The 23,110-nt window shown below is 42.5% G+C and overlaps 1 protein-coding gene across 2 annotated transcripts in view; it reads right to left on the reverse strand.

The window, feature by feature from the left end:
• SGPL1 (sphingosine-1-phosphate lyase 1) overlaps positions 1 to 23,110 on the reverse strand; it is an 89,818-nt gene that overhangs the window by 34,137 nt on the left and 32,571 nt on the right. For both annotated transcript variants that reach the window (XM_077454585.1, XM_077454584.1), the window contains exons 3-6: positions 12,909 to 12,976; positions 7,908 to 8,055; positions 5,106 to 5,185; positions 1,334 to 1,462 (exon numbers count right to left, since the gene is read on the reverse strand). In XM_077454585.1, coding sequence (XP_077310711.1) covers positions 1,334 to 1,462; positions 5,106 to 5,185; positions 7,908 to 8,055; positions 12,909 to 12,976 — 425 coding nt within the window. The remainder of the gene's footprint in view (positions 1 to 1,333; positions 1,463 to 5,105; positions 5,186 to 7,907; positions 8,056 to 12,908; positions 12,977 to 23,110) is intronic.

Raw genomic sequence — 23,110 nt, forward strand, 5'->3', positions numbered from 1 at the left:
GCTTCCTGTCTGCTGACAGCTCAGTAAAATCAGCTGCCCCTGACCCGCAGCAGACAGTTGTAACCACAGACAGACAAACAGCACTGAACTTGGGCTACTTTTCAAAACAATTCAAAGTGCGTCGATGACCAGAGACACGCTTTGATCGCCTCTGTTAACCCCTTTCCTGCCAGTGTCATTAGTACAGTGACCGTGCATATTTTTCAGTACTGATCACTGCATTGGTGTCACTGGTCCCCAAAAAGTGTTCCTTAGTGTCTGATGCAATGTCGCAGTCCCGCTATAAGTTGCTGATCGCCACCATTACTAGTAAAAAAATAAATAAAAAAATAATAATAATATCCCAAAGTTTGTAGATGCTATGACTTTTGCGCAAATCAATCAATATACACTTATTGGGATTTTGTTTACCAAAAATATGCAGCAGAATGCATATTGGCCTAAATTGATGAAGAAATTTGATTTGATTTGTTTTACTTTTTTTTTTATTTATTAGGTGTGTTTTATAACAAAGTAAAAAAGATTGTTTTTATTTCAAAAAATGGTCTGTTTTTTTGTTTATAGCGCAAGAAAAAAGTACAAACCGCAGGAGGCGATCAAATATCACCAAAAGAAAGCTCTATTTGTGGGGGGGGGGAAAAAACAGACATCAATTTTATTTGGGTACAATGTCGCACGACCGTGCAATTGTCAAAGTAACACAGTACCGTATCGCAAAAAATGGCCTGGCCATGAAGGGGGGGTTATATCTTCCGGAGCTGAAGTGGTTAAGCTTGAGCAGGCACCTTAGAAAACAAACAATGGGCAGCAAGATGAATGCCCAGAAGGAGAATTTGGGCGCACAGGAAGTAGGTTGAATGACAATGACCATCAGAATGACGTGATCTAGCTGCAGAAATGAAGTATTATGGGGGAAATCTCTGGATTGAAGTGGATTATTGCAGGAAGAACTTAATTTGTTATGTTATCTTTTAATGTGCATTTCCCGTCAATTTCTTCTCTTTTTTTTTATTGGCTGGATTTCTGTTTAATGTAATGCAGAAGCATGTGTCAGCAAGTCTGAACGAACAAGTTCAAGCAAACATAAAATATCCCATCAGCTTTATTAACAGAAAACCCCTTATAACATAAAATCTTAGTCATCACATTTTTTGTGGTTTCAAAAATTCTTTACATTTTGATGTTAGTCAATAGGAGTCATCAGGGTTACTAAAGGACACAGACTCTAGACTAGCTGTATAGACGGATAGAAAAATGGTTTGCTTTTTATTTTTAAAGTTTCAGAATTAAAATGTAGATAGTTTATTGTGACTCAAAGAACGAGAAACCTTACCGTGCCACATGACTGCGGGCCTCCATTGAAGAGCGTGCACGCCATTCTCACTACTTCCGCTTCCATTTTGCGCACGCCAGGAAAGATCTCAGGATGTAAGGGATTGCTCCAAGCATATTCTCCATACACCTAAGAAGTAAAACAATACATCAGCACCCATAAAATATTGATTTGTGAATAATTCTACCTTAGGGAAACAAAACAGTAAGCAATGTGATCACAAAGTAGAACAGAAGTAACAAAGTTGGCTACTTATGAGGAGTTAGTGTTTCATTGCAATTTAACTACAAGTAGAAGAGTATTTGTTCCATCACTGGGCCACATCACTAAGTAAGCCCTTGTACACACCGTCAGACAGTCCGACTGAAAATGTCCGATCGGACTGTGTTGTCGGATAATCCGACCGTGTGTGGGCTCCATCAGACTGTTTGCATCGGAATATCCGACCGACAAAGTTTTAGAGCTGGGCTATAAAATTTTCTGACAACATGATCCGATCGGACTTTGTCTGATCATTTGTAGAGAATTCCGATCGGACAAAGTGCCACGCATGCTCAGATCAAATTCCTAGACCAAAGCTATTGGCTACTAGCCTGAACGTAGTCCCGTCGTAACTAAATAACGTCATCACGTTACGAACCATCGGATTTTCTGACAACTTTGTCCGACCGTCTGTATGCAACACCAGTTTCGGACAAAATCCGACGGATTTTGTTGTCGGAATGTCCAACCGTGCGTACGAGGGCTACGGGTGGTTTCACACTGCCCTGCTACGGCTTAAACACAGATGACTACAGTTTGCGTGCGGGTTAGCTGCGCTTTCCCATAGACTTCTAAGAGGTCCGGTGGTTTTGTTGCAGCTTCAGAAAGCTCCTGCATGCTGAATTTTTGGTGCGCCTTCTGAAAAAAAACGCACCAAAAGCACTGGACCTCATGGGAAAGTGACACAAACCCACACAAAACCCGCTGGGTTAGTGACGCTTTGCCCAAAGTGCAGTGTCACAGCACTGGGGAAGTGTGGACCCACCCTAATAAAAGAAATGTGTGTTTTACCTAAAGTAACCAGTGACTGGCACAGAGTCTAATGCCCTGTACATACAGTCAGACATTCAGACGACAAAATCCGTTGGATTTTTTCAGATGGATTTTGGCCCAAACTTGTCTTGCATATACATGGTCGCACAAAGTTGTCGGAAAATCCAATCGTTCAGAAAGCGGTGACGTAAACTACGTACAACGGGACTATAAAGAGGCCAGTAGCCAATCGCTTTCGCCTAGTAATTTATTCTGAGCACTTTGTCCACTGGAATTGTCTACACACGATTGGAGTTTAAATGATCGGATTTTGTTGTTGAAAAATTTTAGATCTGGCTCTCAAACTTTGTGTGTCGGAAATTCTGACAGAAAAAGTCAGATGGAGCCCACACACGATCGGATTTTCTGACAACACAATCCGATCGCACATGTTCCGTTGGAAAGTCCGACCGTGTGTACAGGGCATTACGCTGACCATACACAATACGAAAAAAAGCTCAAACTCATTTTCAAATAATTAACAGTCAGCTGTGGAAGCAAACAATAGTGCCATCATGAAATGCCTGAATTTCGATTGATAAATTGTTCAATGGAATTAAATGTATATTAGTTTTGTCACATATGCCTAATATAAACAGTTTGAGAGAGAAACACATTAACCTTTCAATGTATCCTTCATTCGGCAGAATTTTCCCACCCGTCCCTTCGATTTTTCGGCTCTGAAAAGTTAAAACCGATTTTCTATTTGTGCCCATTAATGGGACGAAAAATGAACAAAACGGTCAAATGACAGATTTTCCAACTATTTTTCAGGTAATATATGGCCAGCATAAGAGGGGTTGATTTACTGAAACTGAAGAGTGCAAAATCTGGGCCAGCTCTGGATGGAAACCAATCAGCTTCCAGTTTTTATTTATTTTTTGGTCAAACCTTAAACCACTTTACGACTGCCCTATTGCAGCTTTAATACTACTGCCGGTGTGTGCGGGCAGGATCATGTATATATAAAATTTATTATATCAGGGCTTGACAAATTTGCTTTAAATCTAGGAGCCACCTAAAAAAGTTAGGAGCCAGTTTTTTTTCACAAAGTTTTTTTGCTATACAGCAGTGCATTATTTTAACTGACAATCGCACTGTACCCAAATTAAATTGATATCATTTTTATTCACACAAATGGAGCTTTGTTTTGGTGGTATTTGATCACCACTGGGGTTACTTTTTGCACTATTAATATAAAAAAAAAAAAAAAAAAAAAAGAAGGAAGACACCCCTGCCTGCCCTCAGGAACTGCATATCCCAGGCACCAGGCAATAGGATTTGTGGACCCCTGTAACAGTGAATGGGCTGATAAATGCCCAGGCATCAGGATGCAAACCTGGCACCTGGGGTTTGTCGAGCACTGTATTATGACTGTGCACAGCGGGAGCCGATCAGCGGGTGAAGCAGACAAGATGTTTGCTGACACAAGTCAATCATTCAGTACAGAGAACATGGATTCATGCCGTCACCTAGTAAAAACACCTCCTACACCGTACACAAGCACCAGTTAGGTTAACTCTTTGATCGTCCCTGATGTTAACCCGTCCCCAGCCACTGTCATTAGTGCAGTAAATTCCATAAACATATACCATAGTTTGTAGAATACATATTGGCCTTACATTTATGAAGAAATTTGATTTCTTACATTTTTTTAATTGTATATGTTTTATAGCAGAAAGTAAAAATTTATGTTTTTTTTTTGTTTATAGCGCCAAAAATAAATGCAGGAGGTTATCAAATACCACCAACAGAAAGCTCTATTTGGGGGAAAAAAGAACATAAAAAAAAAAAAAGGGAGGACATAAATTTTATTTGGATACAGTGTCGCATGACCGTGCAATTGTTAACTCGTGCCGTATCGCCAAAAAATTACCTGGAGGTCAAATAGTTGAACAAGCTGAAGTTCGAAGCCGATTAGCTACCATGCACAGCTGCACCAGATTTTTGCACTCTTCAGTTTTAGACCCCTTTCACACTGAGGCGCTTTGAAGGCTCTATAGCATTAAAAATAGCGCCTGCAAAGCGCCCAGAAACAGGGCTTTCAAACTGGAGCGGTACGCTGGCAGGGTGTCAGAAAAAGTCCTGCCAGCATCTTCTTTGGAGCACATTAGGGGCCGTAAAACTCACCGCTCTGCCGCCGCTGTAGCAGTGCTTTGCGGGCAGTTTTAACCCTTTTTCGGCCTCTAGCGGGGGCTAAAAGTGGCCCAATAGCACCGCAAAAACAGTAGTAAAGCGCTGCTAAACATATCAGTGTTTTACCACCGATGCCCAGGGAAGCTCAGTGTGAAAGGGCTCTTAGTAAATCAAACCCTATTGTGTCTTCTGATTAACATGGCTTTTCTTTCAGACACTTCTAATCATGATGCCTAGGAGTAATCTACATGTTTTCCTAGGATGTTGTGTGTCAACTATGAACTTTTTTAATAACCGACTGGCATTATTGAAGTAGGTATAGTTTCAACAAGCATTTGTATACACAGTCTTCTAAGAGGCTTCCCAAACCCCTGGCCTGCACTCAGCACATGGAGCAACCCTTCGCCATCCCCTGCCTATAGGCTTCAATGCAGATTTCATGATATCTACTTTATTTTGAATTTTTTTGACTCTTCAGTAATTCCTTCAAGTAGGAGAACCCCCCTTCCCAAACAACTATTTACAACAAAGAGCTAACCTTGGAACAAAGATGTCTGCTTACCTTTACAAGTAGCTGAGTCAGACGCTCGTCTCCACTATAAACAGTCCCAGAAACCTTTCCTTTCTCCCAAGATACCTCACCTAAAAAAGAACAATGTGTTTACCATTACTGGAAAGTGCATCGCTGCCAGGAACCAGCAGAATAAATATAAAGTGAATTAGGAGATATAATAGCTCACCGAGATTTATTACCTATGATTTATTATAGACAGAGGAAAACAGGTTTAAATGTGAAATGGTGTGTATATATATATATATATATATATATATATATATATATATATATATATATATATATATATATATATATATATATATATATATATATATATATATATATATATATATATACATATATATATATACACACACATATACACACACACACACACACACACACACACACACACACACATATATACATATATACACACACACACACACACACACACACATACACATACACACACACTTTTTTTTTTTTTTAAACACATGTTACGGTATCCCTACGTAAGCTTACAGAGTATCTACCATTTTCATTTAGCCTATAGACCTGCACTGCCAGATAAACAGCATTGCACAATCACTTTGCAACAAAACTAAAGCCGGTCATACATGGTTCAGCTGGTTAAACAGGGACTCCCCACTGTCAGAATACAAAGGCTCAGCGGGGAGGATTCCCCTATCCATATAAAGTGTGTGGATGAGGGAATAGGATTTATTTTTTATTTTTAATCATCTATGGGCTGCTTAAGCAGGAAGCAAAGCTAGTATACACTGATCAGCCATAACTTTATGACCACTAACGAGTTAAGTGAGCAACATGGATTATCTCAAAACATGGCATCTGAAAGTCAGTGTAATACATTAGGCAACAAGTAAACATGTTTTCCCTGAAATTAACATGTTAAAAGCAGAAAAAAAAGGGCATCACAGTTTGTTGTGTATGGGGCTGTGTAGCCGCAGACCGATCCAGGGTGCCCTTGCTGACCCATGTCCACAGCCAAATGTGCCTACAATGGGCATGTGAGCATCAGAACTGGACCACAGAGCAATGGTAGAAAATAGCTTGGTCCAATAAATCACATTTTACATCATGTGGTTGACCAGGTGCATGTGCTTCACTTACCTGGGGAAAAGATGGCACCAGTGTGCAGTATGGGGAGAAGGCAATCAGGGGGAGGCAGTGTGATGCTTTGGGCAAGGCTCTGTTGGGAAACCTTTGGCCCTACCATTCACATGGATGTTACTTGGACACATACCACCTACTGCTGACCAAATACACCCCTTCATGGAAACAGTATTCCCCGATAGCAGTGTTCTCTTTCAGCAGGATACTATGCCCTGCCACATTGCAAAAATAGTTCAAGAATGGTTTGAGGAACGCAATGGAGTTTGAGGTGTTAACCTTCCCCCCCGAATTCACCAGATCTCAACCCAATCAAGCATCTGTGGGATGTTCTGGAAAAACATTTCCAATCCATGGAGATCCCACGTCGTAATATACGGGACTTAAAAGATCTGCTACTGATGGCTTAGTGCCAGATACCACAGAAACCCTTCAGAGGTCAAATGGACACCATGCCTTGAAGGATAAGGGTCATTTGGCAGCAGTGGCAGATGGGACTTGTAGTTTATTCGCAGACATCGGAGAATGAATGACAGTGACAGGGGATGAAGTTCTGCACACTTTCAGGGGGTTGGATTGGCACCATGTTACACTCTAAATATACAGTTGGTGCAATATGCAACAGGCTCTAAAATATGGAGTTAGCCTTTCATAGAACATAAACCCACCAGTGACATCCCACCCTCTACACTGGGACCTTCCCAGTATCCTTCTCCCCCACACACACACCTGGCTTTCCAGCATACATATGAGGCGTGAGATGGTCCTCCAGTGAAGGGAGCTAACTAGCCAGGTTTTTACAACAGTATATGTGCATCAGCTTCTTACTGACCAGTTTCTAAAGCAGGGATCTCAAACTGGTGGCCCTCCAGCTGTTGCAAAACTACAAGTCCCAGGAGGCATTGCAAGGCTGACAGTTACAATCATGGTTCCCACAGGCAGAGGCATGATGGGACTTGTAGTTTTACAACAGCTGGAGGGCCACTAGTTTGAGACCCCTGTTCTAAAGTATATGCATCACAGGGGTGTTTGGTGTGTTAGTGTTAGAAATTTCTGGCAGGTGAACATGGAATACGTAATGGATGTAAAAATGGGACAAAGTCTGAAGAAAACCTATTATTCTACAACATCGTGGGGGAGGGCGTCCTATCTGCTGGCTTCTTTCCTTCGTGGTGTACACATTCTGAGACTATATTGTAATGTCTGGCAATAGAAGAAAGAGAAACACAGTGGAAATATGAAGCCTAGTGAATTCAGTGGAAGTAATTAAAGCAAACAATGCATCTAAAACAGCTAACCGACCATGTCAATTGACAGAACTGAGAATTTGCACATGCATATTTGTGAACATGGGCAAGGTAGAGTATCCCTCCATAGGGACACAGCAATAAAAAATAGTGATGGATGCTCAAACCTCCTTTCTCTACTTTACTAAAATAGCGTGGATTATTGTGGTGTTAGAAAGACAGGAAATTAAGGAAAAATTACCCAGTGGGGACAGTGTAATACAGTTGGAGAGCTTTTAGACTTTTTTTTTTTTTTTTAAACAGAATGGTTGCGGTGGATCTTTAAATTCCATTTTAATTTCACTGATCAATTACAGATTGTGAGTTTTCATTGTATACATACTCCTTATGGAAAATTAACAGGATAGCAATAATTAAAATGACATACTTAGAGCAGAATATTCCTTCAGCTTTTCCATGACTTGCTCCTGCTTCAGTCCATTACGAGGAAGAGAGGTCACGAAGCTCACGCCATCCTTCATATTTAACACGAGATGAGCCATATCATTTAAAGCTTTATCCAGTTCTTTCTGGATCTGTACAAAAAAAAAAATATATATATATATATATATATATATATATATTACACCACATTGTCACTTTCTAAAGCAGATGCCACTTTGTAAATATGATTTAAGTCTAAAGAAAGAAAAAAAAAAATAAAAGTAACAGAACATTTCATATCTATAGTTGAGCTTTGACATTAAGAAGCACCGTTGCCCCGATAACGCCACCGGTCAGTTCCACTTTGCCTCACGCACACCGGACGATTTTTACAGTGGCTGTTTTGTACGTCAGACTTTTTTCTACATCCAATAAATTCCCCAGCATGTTATCCTATGGGTCCATGTAGACAAGCTTTTATCAGCATTTTTTTGGGCAGGGGTGTTTTCAAGCTGGAAAAAACCCAGAAAGAGATTTTCAGCTGTAAAAAAGCTTGTACACTGAAAAACACGGCAAGACACAGCTTTCCGGTCTTTATGAGCGTTTTTAAGCCTCATGCTCTCGTGAGAGTAAAGTTTTGATAAAAACACGGCAAAATGCTAATGCAAAACTTACGTTTTTAAACGTGGCATTCTACAGCTAAAGCTACTGCTGTTTTTATACTGTCCAGTGTGCATGAGGCAAAGGGTCGATATCTCACAGATTGATGCCAAACTGAGCAAACTGCAGTTCTATTAAAAATCCCTTTCACACAGAGGGCGTTTTGCAGGCACTATAGCGTTAAAAATAGCGCCTGCAAAATGCCTTAAAACAGCTGCTCCATGCACTCCAGTGTGATAGCCCGAGGGTGCGCTGGCAGGGCGTCAAAAAAATACCTTCTTTTGAGAGGTGAAGGAGCGGTGAACTCACCACTCCTCCACCGCTGCTCCGCATTGAAATCAATGGGGCAGCACAGCGATACCTCTGGCAAAGCGCCGCTCCCGCAGATTTAACCCCTTTTCAGCCGCTAGCAGAGGGGGTTAAAACCACCCCACTAGTGGCTGAATAGCGCCACTAAAAATAGCGCCACTTTACCGCTGACGCCCTAGGCGGCACGGTGTGAAAGGGCTCAAATTTTTTCTGAACACAATAACAAAAATGTAATCTACAGTGTTGCAGTTTACTGGTCCTCAAATGTCATGACTGAATTTCTTTGTTTTCTTTGTTTATTTTTAGAGGGGCGCAGAGTCCACGAGTACGCCACGTACAGGGCGCAGAGTCCGCCACGTACAGGGCGCAGAGTCCACGAGTACAGGGCACAGGATTTGGGAGTTTGCTATGCAAAGAGTGTAGAATTTAGGGGTGCGCTATGCTCCAATATTCATAAAGCAGATTTTTTCCAAAGATTAGGGTATCCAACCCATGTGCTTTACCTGCTCTTTCCTAACACTAGGGTGATAAGAGTACATTTGGTAAATGCTTCCATTTTCTGGATGACTTTTCAGAGGCAGCGTTACGTTAACACAGCGATCACCCACTGGCTGATCTCCCTACTGAAACGCTAATAGAGCGGCAGGATTCTGGACAAAATGAGAAATCATTTTTTTTTTGCTTAGAATAAAGATCACGATCCTCCGCGTAACATCTTTCACATTATACAAAATAAAATTGGGCTAACCTTACCATTTATTTTTTTAAAGATTCATTAAAGTGTATTTTTCCCCCAAAAATAGCTTTTGAATGACTGCTGCGCAAATACGTTGTGACATAAAATATTGCAACGACCGCCATTTTATTCTTTAGGGTCCCTGCTAAATATATTATATATATATATATATATATATATATATATATATATATATATATATATATATATATATATATATATAGAGCTCTATATCTATATCATGTTTAGCGGTTATAAGTAATTTTCTATCAAAAAATACTGAGTTTAACCTGTAAGCAACAAATAGAAAAACAATGAAAGCTGCGCTAACCTTGGTGAATTAAATTAATAAAATGTGCATAAACATATTAGCTGAAATAATAGTCCATATAGCTCATCGACCAGAATATTGAATAAATAAATGTCCCTTTAAAATGTTCAACGTGAATTAAGTGAATTTCCCCCCCCCCCCCACGACAAAAATAGTGCACCTTCACCACATAGAAGACACGCTTACCAGATGGCAAGCTTAGAAAAGCTTGCGGCTAGTGCCCAGCCAAGGCCTTTATCCTGAGGATAATTCTGATGTCAGATTATAGACGGATCGCACTCCATACGAGATGAAACTAAGCAGACGTCCTAAACTCGCTCAGGGACCGAGGAGTCAACTCCGCAATCAGTGGACAATTGTGCCACTCACCTCAATAGGAGTCTCAGGTGGCTAGCCAAATATCCACCATACTGGAAATGGGAAACATATCTAGTTCACAGGGAGATGTGCAATACCTGCTCATGTTTCAGATTAGAACCATATCTTGTACCCCACCCAAAACATCCTTACTCACCAACAAAGGAAATCATTATAACAGGCAAAACAGGATCAATAATACCTTGAGGTAATAAAAATGATCCACACCCGCTCATACTAGTCACCTATATGTTTATGCACATTTATTATTTAATTCACCAAGGTTGGCGCAGCTCTTGTTTTTCCATTTGGTGTGTGTGTGTGTGTGTGTGTGTGTATAGAGTAGAGCTGCAGCTGTATTTAATTTACTTGTTTATCTTATTGTTCAGCATGGGTTAGCATGGTAATTTTACATTCTTTGCAAGTAACGAATGTCATAAAAAGGTTTAGTCTTTAAGAGGTTAAACTGAACTGACCTCATTTACAGACGAAGTTCATCTCCTTGATCTAAAAGAACCAAATGATACATTGTTTCTCTTCATCTCTCAGCCCTGAGCTATGTTGTGATAAACTTTTTTTTTTTTTCCTTTGACAGCTCTGCACTTGTTACATGAATCGTGGTAATGTCGGATTAAGATCGTGATGGGGGTGGGGGGGGGGGGGGGGGGTTGAACAGAGTTCGCAATTTTTTAATGATCAATCGTGTAGCTCTAAGTGCTAAGCAGCAAATAAGATGTTAACACTTATTCAGGACTGGGAATTTGCTGGGCAGGATTAATTTATAATAGGGTGGACAAAAATGGGTTAATTGCTTAATTAATAAGCCCTAAAGTTTCTCCAAGATCTTTAGAAAATGGCAAGCAGTATGACATCATTGTACAGACTGAGTGCAATGACCTCTAGTAAACTGTGACAGTTGGCTGAGAGGACAAAGCACGTGAGAAGAAAAAAAATAATACAATGCCTCTTGATAAAGCACAGCTACTTTGTTTGAAAAGATTGTGCTTGCCCATGATCTTGAAAACCAACAATGCAGCTTTTTCCTGAAAAAAAAAAAATGCTGTATTGTAATTCTAAAAATAGCTCCAAACCCATTAACCCTTTGTTGCAGAGAGAAGATTACACTGGAGTTTGTCAGCGAGGGTCTGTTTCTAAACCTAGCATCAGACAGATGCATATTACTTGAATGGAAGGAATGCAAGTGTAACATCTTCTAAATGTACTTATTACTTTTTAAAGCGGTCGCTTTGCTCACACCAAAACTCTCGCCTTTTTTTTTTTTTTTTTTTTTTTTTTTTTAAGCTAAATGGCTGACACCATCTTTGCTCTGGTTGTTCCCATCTTGTGGTCCCAAAATGGAAATCCTTAAAGGACAACTGTACCTTTAGTACAAGTTGTCATTTAGGACATCCCCTCACCCTTCTAAGTGCAGCTCACTTATCTGATCTTCACTCTACCTCAACCAGCACAGAATGCTTCCTTGCTGGGTCCTCCTAATCCTGTGCAGGCAACCTTGGACCCATACCTTCCGCTCTGCAGGACCATCGGAGGCCACCATGGGTTTGTCTCACCACAGAAATGAATGAGGGTGCAATGTGTGAAGAGAACATGGTGAGGAGGTTCTCTCAAGCAATGAAGATCGCTGGATCATGGGTAAATGCAAATATTTATACAAGTAGGATACACTCACGGGGGCAAAGAAAAGCCTTGAAATACAAGTTATACCAGAAAGGTACACTTATCCTTGAAAACCACATGGTCAGGCAAAAATGAATCCTATGAGGCAGTCCCTGAAATTGAGGAGCTCTCATGCCACGTACACATGGCTGGACTTTCCAACAGGACAAACTTGGACAGTCTTTACGGCGAAACGGACTTGCCTACACACAATCACACCAAAGTCTGTTTAGAACGTGATGACGTGCGACGGGACTAGAAAAGGATGTTCAATAGCCATTGCGTCGTATTTGGTCCGTCGGAACAGCATACAGACAAACGGTTTTTCCGATTGATTCCATTCTATGTCTTTTTTTTTTATTCTGACAAAGTCAGATGAAACCCACACACGATCTGAATATCCGATGACACTTTGAATACATTCAAGTGCAGTGGAGGGGTTTGGGGGTCTGTCCATAAAGAGTACCTGTCACTGCCTATTACTGTCACAAGGGAGGTTTACATTCCTTGTGTACATTCCTTGTGACAGCGATAACAATGATAATAAAAAAAAAAAAAAAAAAAAAGAAGTGTAAACATTTTTTTAATGTACAGAATATCAGCAGACAATATCGGCTATCGCCCTGAGAGGTGGCCGAAATATCCATATTGTATCGGCACAGAAAAACAATCGGTCCAGCCCTACACAGAACCCACCGTTAGCCAAGCCAGAAATGGTGTAGAATAAGCAGAATAAACTTGGAGAAAGACCGCTCCAATTAACAAAATTGACAATCTTTGCACTCCTTCACTGTTTCTGGGGCAACTTCTCCTATATTTACTACCAACGTGGTAGCCAGCCAAATAGGGACCTCTAGGTAACATTTTATGTAAAACCAAAACATCAAAGACATTATTGGAAGGTGTGAGGTATGGCGGTAATAATTTCGACTTACTTTTGTGCCAACGAACGGCAATCTCCTTATTATTCGGAAAAATTGTTTTTTGCACCGTGATGTAAGGCCTATAAATAGAAGAAAAAAAATTGTTTTGGACATCTATCCATATGTAGGGTTTGTGGTTTAAAAAAAAAAAAAAAAAAAAAAAAAAAAAAAAAAAAAACAAACAGAAAATAAAGAAACAACAAACAGAAAAAAAAAAAAAAAAAAAAATAAAGTAATGTACAGTTGTTTATTACAGAGTTGTACCAGGATATATGGTATGTCATAAAAAAAAAAAAAAAAAAAAAAAAAAAAATATAGTAATTGCACTAAACACACATACATATATATACATATATATATATATATATATATATATATATATATATATATATATATATATATATATATATATATATATATATATATATATATATATATATATATATATATATATATATATACACACCTATATACACACACACACATACATATACATAAATATATATATATATTTATTATATACACATACACACACACACACACACACACACACACACACATATATACACAGTGCCTTGCGAAAGTATTCGGCCCCCTTGAACTTTTCAACCTTTTGCCACATTTCAGGCTTCAAAACAAAGATATTAAATTTAAATTTTTTGTGAAGAATCACCAACAAGTGGGACACAATTGTGAAGTGGAACAAAATCTATTGGATAATTTAAACTTTTTTAGCAAATAAAAAACTGAAAAGTGGTGCATGCAAAATTATTCGGCCCCTTTACTTTCAGTGCAGCACACTCACTCCAGAAGTTCAGCGAGGATCTCTGAATGATCCAATGTTGTCCTAAATGACTGATGGTGATAAATAGAATCCACCTGTGTGTAATCAAGTCTCTGTATAAATGCACCTGCTCTGTGATAGTCTCAGGGTTCTGTTGAAAGCGCAGAGAGCATCATGAAGACCAAGGAACACACCAGGCAGGTCCGTAATACTGTTGTGGAGAAGTTTAAAGCCGGATTTGGATACAAAAAGATTTCCCAAGCTTTAAACATCCCAAGGAGCACTGTGCAAGCGATCATTTTGAAATGGAAGGAGTATCAGACCACTGCAAATCTACCAAGACCTGGCCGTCCCTCTAAACTTTCCGCTCAGACAAGGAGAAGACTGATCAGAGATGCAGCCAAGAGGCCCATGATCACTCTGGATGAACTGCAGAGAACTACAGCTGAGGTGGGAGAGTCTGTCCATAGGACAACAATCACTGCACAAATCTGGCCTTTATGGAAGAGCGGCAAGAAGAAAGCCATTTCTCAAAGATATCCATAAAAAGTCTCGTCTAAAGTTTGCCACAAGCCACCTGGGAGACACACCAAACATGTGGAAGAAGGTGCTCTGGTCAGATGAAACCAAAATCAAACTTTTTGCCCACAGTGCAAAACGATATGTTTGGCGTAAAAGCAACACAGCTCATCACCCTCAACACACCATCCCCACTGTCAAACATGGTGGTGGCAGCATCATGGTTTGGGCCTGCTTTTCTTCAGCAGGGACAGGGAATGGTTAAAATTGAGGGGAAGATAGATGCAGCCAAATACAGGACCATTCTGGATGAAAACCTGTTGGAGTCTGCAAAAGACCTGAAACTGGGACGGAGATTTATCTTCCAACAAGACAATGATCCCAAACATACAGCAAAATCTACAAAGGAATGGTTCACAAATAAACGTATCCAGGTGTTAGAATGGCCAAGTCAAAGTCCGGACCTGAATCCAATCGAGAATCTGTGGAAAGAGCTGAAAACTGCTGTTCACAAACGCTCTCCATCCAACCTCACTGAGCTCGAGCTGTTTTGCAAGGAAGAATGGGCAAGAATTTCAGTCTCTCAATGTGCAAAACTGATAGAGACATACCCCAAGCGACTTGCAGCTGTAATCGCAGTAAAAGGTGGCTCTACAAAGTATTAACGTAAGGGGGGCGAATAATTTTGCACACCCCACTTTTCATTTTTTTATTAGTTAAAAAAGTTTCAAAAATCCAATAGATTTCATTCCACTGCACAATTGTGTCCCACTTGTTGGTGATTCTTCACAAAAAATTCAGGAATTGCCTGACACAAGGACACAACACTCTGAACAGCCAGCTTCTTTACCAAAGACCTTTTTGTGACTTGCCCTCCTTGTGGAGGTGTCAAGGACTGTCTTCTGGACAACTGTCGAGTCAATCTTCCCCATGATTGTGTAACCTACTGAATCAGACACCATTTAAAGGCTCAGGAAACATTTACAGGTGTTTTGGAGTTAATTAGCTGATTAGAGTGTGACACCACGAGTCTACAATATTTAACTTGTTCACAATATTCTACTCTTCAGAGATATTGGATGTTCGGTTTTCACTAGCTGCAAGCCATAATCAATCAAAAAGAAATGCTATATAGGGGTTCACTTTTTGAATTGAATTACTGAAATAAAATAGGATTTTTTTCATCACACTTACCTTTAAAATCCTTTTCTTTGAGTACATTATGGGACACAGAGTCAGGCTGATGTTCATTACCTACTGGGTTATGCACTCCATCTCCAGGTGAATGGACACTGGTAGACCAAAAAGGTCTTCAGACAGGAAGTGATCCCCTATACAACCCCTCCCACACAGGAAGCACGGAAAATTAAAAAAAAAAAAAAAAAAAAAAAACAAGAGGGGAGGGATCTCTGTGTCCCATGATGTACTCAAAGAAAAGGATTTTACAGGTAATACATTATGGGACAGAGTTAGACTAATATTCATTACCTACTGGGAAGTCCCAGAGAAATATCCTTGAGGAGAGGGAGACACCCTGCCAAACAATAGCCATCAGAACTTATACGGCAGCCGGCAGCACATTGTGGCCGAAAGTTGAATCCTGAAATGCTCACACATCCACTTGATAACATTTTGCGAACGTATGCACTGAAGACCAGGTAGCAGCCTTACAAATCTTAGCTACAGATGCCTGATGACGAAAAGCCCAGGAGGTTCCTAGACCCCTGGTAGAATGAGCCCTCACCCTAAAGGGAGGAGCTTTGCGTTTCAGCCTTGGAGGCTGCCTGCCCTTTTTTGGGTACTTTTGGTAAAACAAAAAAGGAGTCTGATCCTCGGATCTCCACAGATCTAGACAAATGAACCTTGACTGCCAGGAACAATGTCCAATGAGTGCAGTAGTCTCTCTTCTGCCAAGCGAGGCTGAGAGGAAAAAAAAAAAAAAAAAAGGCAAAATAATGTCCTGATTTAAATTAAAAGCCGACAACACTTTTGGCAAAAAGAATGGAACAGGTCGTAACAAGACCCTGTCGTGGTGAAGGATCAAGTATTGTTCCCTGCATGAAAGGGCTGCCAACTCTGACACCCTTCTAGCCTAGGTGATGGCCAACAGGAAGGCTACCTTGCGTGACAGCAAGTCTAATGGAATTTCCTTGATAGGTTCAAATGGTTGTTTCTGTAATACAGACAGCACCACGTTCAAGTCCCAAGAACACATAGGTGATATGCATATAACAACAAATGTGGAAGAAGAGGGATCAGAGGGAAAGCATAAACCAGGGATTACTGTCTCCATGGAACTATCAGAGCATCTGCCCAATTGCCAGAGGATCCCTTGTTCAGGACACAAATTGCTGTAGCTTGTTGAACCTGGATGCCAATAGGTCGACCTCTGGCCATCCAACGCTGGTAAATTTCCTGTAACACCCCTGGGTGTAGGGATCATTTCCCCCCCGGGCAGAAATGCTGGCAGCAGAGATAATCTGCCTTCCAGTTCTCTACTTCCAGGATATGGACTGCTAAAAGGGAAAAAAAAAAAAAAAAAAAAAAAAAAAAGGCACATATCCTTCAGCCCAGGCTAGTATGTGGTTCACCTCCTTCGGAGTTGAACAACTCCTGGTACCACCTTGGTGGTTTATGTAGGCGATGGCAGTGGCATTGTCGGACTGAACCCAGATAGGGCAGTTCAGGATCATAGGGCCAGACATACTACCCCTAATTCCAGGACGTTGATGGGCAGGATCTGTTCTGTCCCTGACCATGTCCCCTGAGCTGTGAGCCCTTCTAGGCTGAGAGACTGGCATTTGTAGTCAGTACTCTCCAAGTTACCGGGAGAAAGGATTTTTCCTTATGCAGGTTCTGATCCTGCAACCTTCAATTTATGCTTAAGCGTGCCCGAGAAGCTAAGCACATTGGATAATCCAGGGCTTTTCCTCTTCTGATCCAGGCCAACAAGATGTCTTGTAAAGGCCTGGAATGGAACTGGGCATAGGGCACTGCCTCAGAGGATACCATCCTCCCTAGAAGACTCATACAGAGCCGGAGTGTTGCCTGGTGCCCCTTATCTGACGCACCTGAACCTTCAGGGCACAGATCCTTACAGGTGACAAGAATACTCTTGCTTGAACCGTATCTAGGATCAGACCTAAATACTTTAGACTGAGCTGGATTCAAGGCTGACTTTTCTGCATTTATGATCCAGCCTAAGCTTTTCTAATACTGCACTGTGCATATTATGCTCTGTTCTAGAGCCTGTAGTGAGTGATCTCTGAGCAGGTGGTTGTCCAGATACCAAAGCACTAGGATCCCTTGGGACCTTACAAGACCAGTACTGGTGCTAGGACCTTTGTGAACACCTGGGGAGCTGTAACCAGCCTGAAGGGTAAAGCCACAAACTGAAAATGACATTCCTCTACTGCAAAACGTAGGAACCTCTGATGAGACGGAAAGATAGGTATGTGTAAATACGCATCTTTTATATAGATAAAGGCTAGAAAGTCTCCCCTCTGGAGTGAGGCTACTACTAAGTGGACAGACTCTACCCGAAAGGACTGTATCAATAGATACTTGTTCAGGGATCTTAGGCCTTGTGTCCACATTTGGTTTCTGAACCGTAAAACCCTGTGCCCCTTTCAGATACCGGAACCTCTACAAATCACTCCTTGATGCACTAGATGATGTAGTGCCTGAAGCAATACGTTTCTTTTTGGAGGATCCGAGGGAACGCTGGATCTTAAAAAGCTCTGAGGGGGAATCCCCCACAACTTCAACTTGTAACCACTAGAAATACCATAATTGAGGTGACCCACTCAACCTGAATTATTGTTCTCCAAATGTCCACGAAGTGCAGCAGCCTCCCCCCCACTCGATAGAGGGCTTGGTGCTGGGTTTAGAAGAATCTTGGACCCAGGGCTTCTTCTAGCCCTGGCCCTGCGGCTTGCCCCTGGCCCTAACGCCCGGTTGGTGGCAGAACCGCCTTGATGCTGAGACATTTGAGGAAGCAGTCCTTGAGGTTTTAAACAAGGGACGTCTGGTGCTTTTCTTCACAGGAAGTAGAGAACTTTTCCCTCTGGAAAAGCACCAGATGTCCCGTGTTTAAAACCTCAGGGACTGCTCCCATAAATATATATATATATATATATATATATATATACACACACACACATACACACACATACACACACATACACACACATACACACACACCAAATGATCACCAAATCAACATTCCCCATGAAAAGGGAAACCCGCCAATAACTTTTTACAAGGAAGCGCAGCTGACCAGTTCTTAAGCCACAAGAGTATGTGCATATGTACAGACGAGAGACAAATGAGAAACCTGTTGTATTGAATCCTTTAAAAAGGAGTCAATAGCAAAACAGCGCTCGAGAAATATCTGCCTACTTTCAGGCAGATTACCCTCCTGGTTAGGACCATCGGGCCATTTGAGCTGATCCTTTAGGGACTGGCAGATACCAATTGCTTTAAAAGCTGGCTGAACAGCTGAACAGGCCAAAGAAAAGCAAGCCTTTACTAATGACTCCAATTTCTTGTCAACGGAGTGTTTCAAACCCTGTGCATTATCCACCGAAGTTAAGTACTTGTTTAAGGAAGAGACTGCTGCATCTACTGCTGGCATGCTTCATTTTTTTAACAAACTTTTCATCCATGGGGTATAAAAGGGAAAACCTCTTTAGGAGGAACAAAAAACATTTCAGGATGTTCCCAATCAGCATGCACCGCCTGTTCCAACAGGGGGTGTAGGGGAAGCCTGTGCGGCCTGAAGAGGCCTCAGGGATCCCAAAGAGGACCAAGGGGGCTCAGTCACCTCTGCAAGAAGCAACTTAAAGACAGAACTAACCATTTCAGTCAGAGTCAGGATCAAAAGTCTCTGCGACTGAGAGGCAGACATCAAATGGATCTCTTCTTGGCCAGATTGCTCGGAAGCAGACTCATCTGCTGGGCCCTCCACAGAGTCCTGAGCTTTATGCTCTTTCCCAGCCTCAACACATTCCTGCTCCAGACTAGGAGGCTCCGGGGAGGGGGAATCTGTCACGCTTCCTGCCACCCTGCGGGATGGAGGCAATCATGTCAGCAATCCTGTGCTCTAACCCGGCTAGGGCAGAGGACAGATCATCCTTGGTGATAAAGGGTGAAGTAGCGGCATTGCCTATAGGGCAAAATACCAGATAGGCACAGCGGCTCAGATTGCCCGGTCTGGTCTTTCAGGGGATACAATAGGTTCATCAGGAACTACTAACGACATTGGTGTGTCCTTCCCTGTAGTGTTAGCCCTGCTCCTCTTTTTTGAGGACATTTACCAGCCACAAAAAAGAGTACCTGGGTGTAGTATTAAAACACCTCAGAAGGGAGACCCTTTAATAGGGCTCACCAAGCCCCAATGTAACAAGTCTGCTAAGCACCTTTATCCTGCCAAGCGACACTTGGCGACTCACGTGACCCAGGTAAGGAAAAAAGTAACCGCTGCAAGTGTCTGTTCAGAGCCTGCTCTGTGTCCCACCAGCTGCCTTTTGGAAGCACCGCATGCTTGGTCTACACAGCTTTAATAAGCTGGGTGTGTGCCGGAACGTTCTGCCCATGCGAGGTCCCGGCGAACAGGTGTGGCTGCATTACATAGTTACTAAGGTTGAAGACACCAGTCCATCCAGTTCAACCTAAGTGAGTGTCTACAATTGTCCCCATCCCTGTACATTGCACACTCACATCGGTCCCTACCCTCAAGGAGCCCACAATCCAAGGTCCCTATTCATATACTAGGGCCAATTTTGGACAGAAGCCAATTAACCTACCTGCAAGTCTTTGGATTGCATTCTTGTATGACATATAGCCGCGTGCACCATGGCCGCCAAACAAACTGCTAACGGAGTATAGCGGCACTCTTGCGTAAAAAACAGCCAGATACAAGCAAAAAAAAAAAAAAAGGTACACCTTGCAAAACACCCACAGCTAGCCCAAAACTTCCCCCGTCTGGGCACGGCACATAGGTGTCCAACCTCTAGCTAGCTTGACTGATGGTTACAATTACTGGGACACCCCACAATAATAAGTAAAGGAGTTTCACTTACTCGTCCAGGCACAAGGCAGCTTAGAAACTAAGAGCCCAATCTTCACCCTTCACGGCGGGTTCCAGTCACTTGAGGACCTTCAAGGACTGGGTACACTTTTCGTGCTTAGAGTCCACTACCTTGGACCTGTACAGCACCCTGCAGGAATGCCTAGCGCTGTAGTGTCCAGGATTCCACTTCGCAGGGTCCAGTGCCTGGAGGCCGCATTACAGGCAAAACCTTGCAGGATCTTGAGTCTTCCTTGCAAGGCTTGGGTACCATTTATGCATGCATGCATATAAATCCTGTACCAAATGGATCCGATCGGCCAACCCCTTGATTCATTTAAGAACCATTTGGTTTTGGTTCAGAGAGCTCAAACAAACCATGCCATCCACCTTGCAGACACTGGTAAAAAAACTTAAGTGCTTCCTGTGTGGGTGGGGTTATATAGGGGATCACTTACTGTCTGAAGACCTTTGGTCTACCAGTGTACATTCACCGGGACTATAACCCAGTAGGTAATGAATATTAGCCTGACTCCGTGTCCCATGATGTATGAAAAAGAAAGCAACAATGAGAGCAAGAGAGACACACATTTTACACAAGGTAGTGTCAACGTTTGCAGTGAGATGCAGACTACAGCAACGCTTGTCTCCAATATATAAAAGTACATATGATTACCATATTTATTATTCATATTCCGTGTAGTGAATACAATGAGCACACAGGTAACCTGCTGCTTGTGACATAAGGACTAGCTAGGGAAAGGGCGTCTGCTTCCTCCTCTCACACAAGCAATGTAAACAAAGAGCCTCAGAAAGGAACATGTCTCACACATGACAAATGAGAACCACCACCAATTGTGCAGCAAAACCTGCTACAGTCCTGATAAATATACTGAAAGGCCATTGTAAGTCTTCCTGTAAAAATATCCCAGTAGATATACAGTCTATAATAATTATATTATATATATATATATATATATATATATATATATATATATATATATATATATATATATATATATATATATATATATATATATATATATATATATATATATATATATATATATATATATATACACACACACATACATATATATATATATATATACACATATATACACACACACACACACACATATATATACATACATATACAGACACACACACACACACACACACACACACACACACACATATGCATATACATATACACATATACACTTAAGGACCAGGCCTCTTTTTCAGATTTGGCGTTTACAGGTTTAAAACAGTTTTTTTTGTTAGAAAATTACTTATAACCCCCAAACATTATAATTTTGTTTTTTTTCTAACACCCTAGAGCAGTGATGGCGAACCTATGGCACGCGTGCCACAGCTGGCACCCAGAGCCATCTCTGTGGGCACACGAGAGGGTCCTGGTTCACGGTGGGGAGAACATGGCAGCAAACAGCGGCGAGGTACAGGAAATTAACTGCACGAGTGAGTGGGTGGCTCCGCAGCCTCCGCGCGGAAGGCTACAGACCTGAGAGCACGTGAGGGAGAGAAGCAGGCAGCGGCGAGGTGAGGGGGGACACTGTCTGCACGAGTGAGTGGGCGGCCCCACATTCTCCGCGTGGTAGGCTACAGGCCTGACAGCACGCACGGGAGGGAGAGAAGAGCTTCACTGCTTCATTGTATGGCTGAAGAGGGGCACAGCATCCCTGGCGCCTTCCAGAGCTTGAACTCCTCAAACCTCCTTCAACAGTGAGGCCCGGAGAACAGACTGACTGTGGGCCCAGTAGACAAGGACAGGCGAGAGGCACAGGCTGTGAGGGAGCCGCTGGATGGAACAGGGATGGAGACAGGTACCGGGCACAATTATACACTGAATACCTGCAGACGAAGACTGGGGCAGGGAGGCAGAGCAGGGATTGCAGATAAGGACATAGCTAGAGGTCTCCCTTTCTCTCAGCTCTCCACTTTTTCAGCCCCGTGTCCCCCCCTCTCTCTCTCTGTCCCCTCTCTCTCTCTGTCCCCTCTCTCTCTCTGTCCCTCTCTCTCTCTCTGTCCCTCTCTCTCTCTCTGTCCCTCTCTCTCTCTCTCTGTCCCTCTCTCTCTCTCTCTCTGTCCCTCTCGCTCTCTCTGTCCCTCTCGCTCTCTCTGTCCCCCCCCTCTCTCTCTGTGTCCCCTCTCTCTCTCTGTGTCCCCTCTCTCTCTCTGTGTCCCCCCTCTCTCTCTGTGTCCCCCCTCTCTCTCTCTTTGTGCCCCCCCTCTTTCTCTGTGCCCTCCCCTTTATCTCTGTCCCATATCTCTCTCTCTGCCCCCCCTCTCTCTCAGCATCTCTCACACTCCTCCCCCTCTGTGTGCCCCCATCTTTCTGCCCCCCTCTCTCTCTGCCCCCCTGTGTGTCGCCTATCTCTATCTATCTGTCCCCCCTCACTCTCTGTCACCTTTCTCTCTCTATGTGTCCTCTCTCTCTCTCTGCCCCCTCTCTCTCTCTCTCTCAGCATCTCTCACACCCCTCCCCCTCTGTCTCCCCTCTCCCTCTCCATCCCCCCTCTCTCTCTGCCCCCCATGTGTCCCCCCTCTCTGTGTGTGCCCCCTATCTCTATCTATCTGTCCCCCCTCACTCTCTGTCACCTTTCTCTCTCTATGTGTGCTCTCTCTCTCTGTCCCCTCTCTCTCTTTCACTGTGCCCTCCCCTTTATCTCTGTCCCATCTCTCTCTCTGCCCCCTCTCTCTCTCAGCATCTCTCACACCCCTCCCCCTCGCCCTCTCTGTCCCCCCTCTCTCTCTGCCCCCCGTGTGTCCCCCCTCTCTGTGTGTGCCCCCATCTCTATCTGTCCCCCCTCACTCTCT

This window comes from Lithobates pipiens, unplaced genomic scaffold (assembly GCF_037356315.1).
Source record: "Lithobates pipiens isolate NorthernLeopardFrog02 unplaced genomic scaffold, aLitPip1_a1.2 Scaffold_25, whole genome shotgun sequence".
Taxonomy (NCBI): Eukaryota; Metazoa; Chordata; class Amphibia; order Anura; family Ranidae; genus Lithobates; species Lithobates pipiens.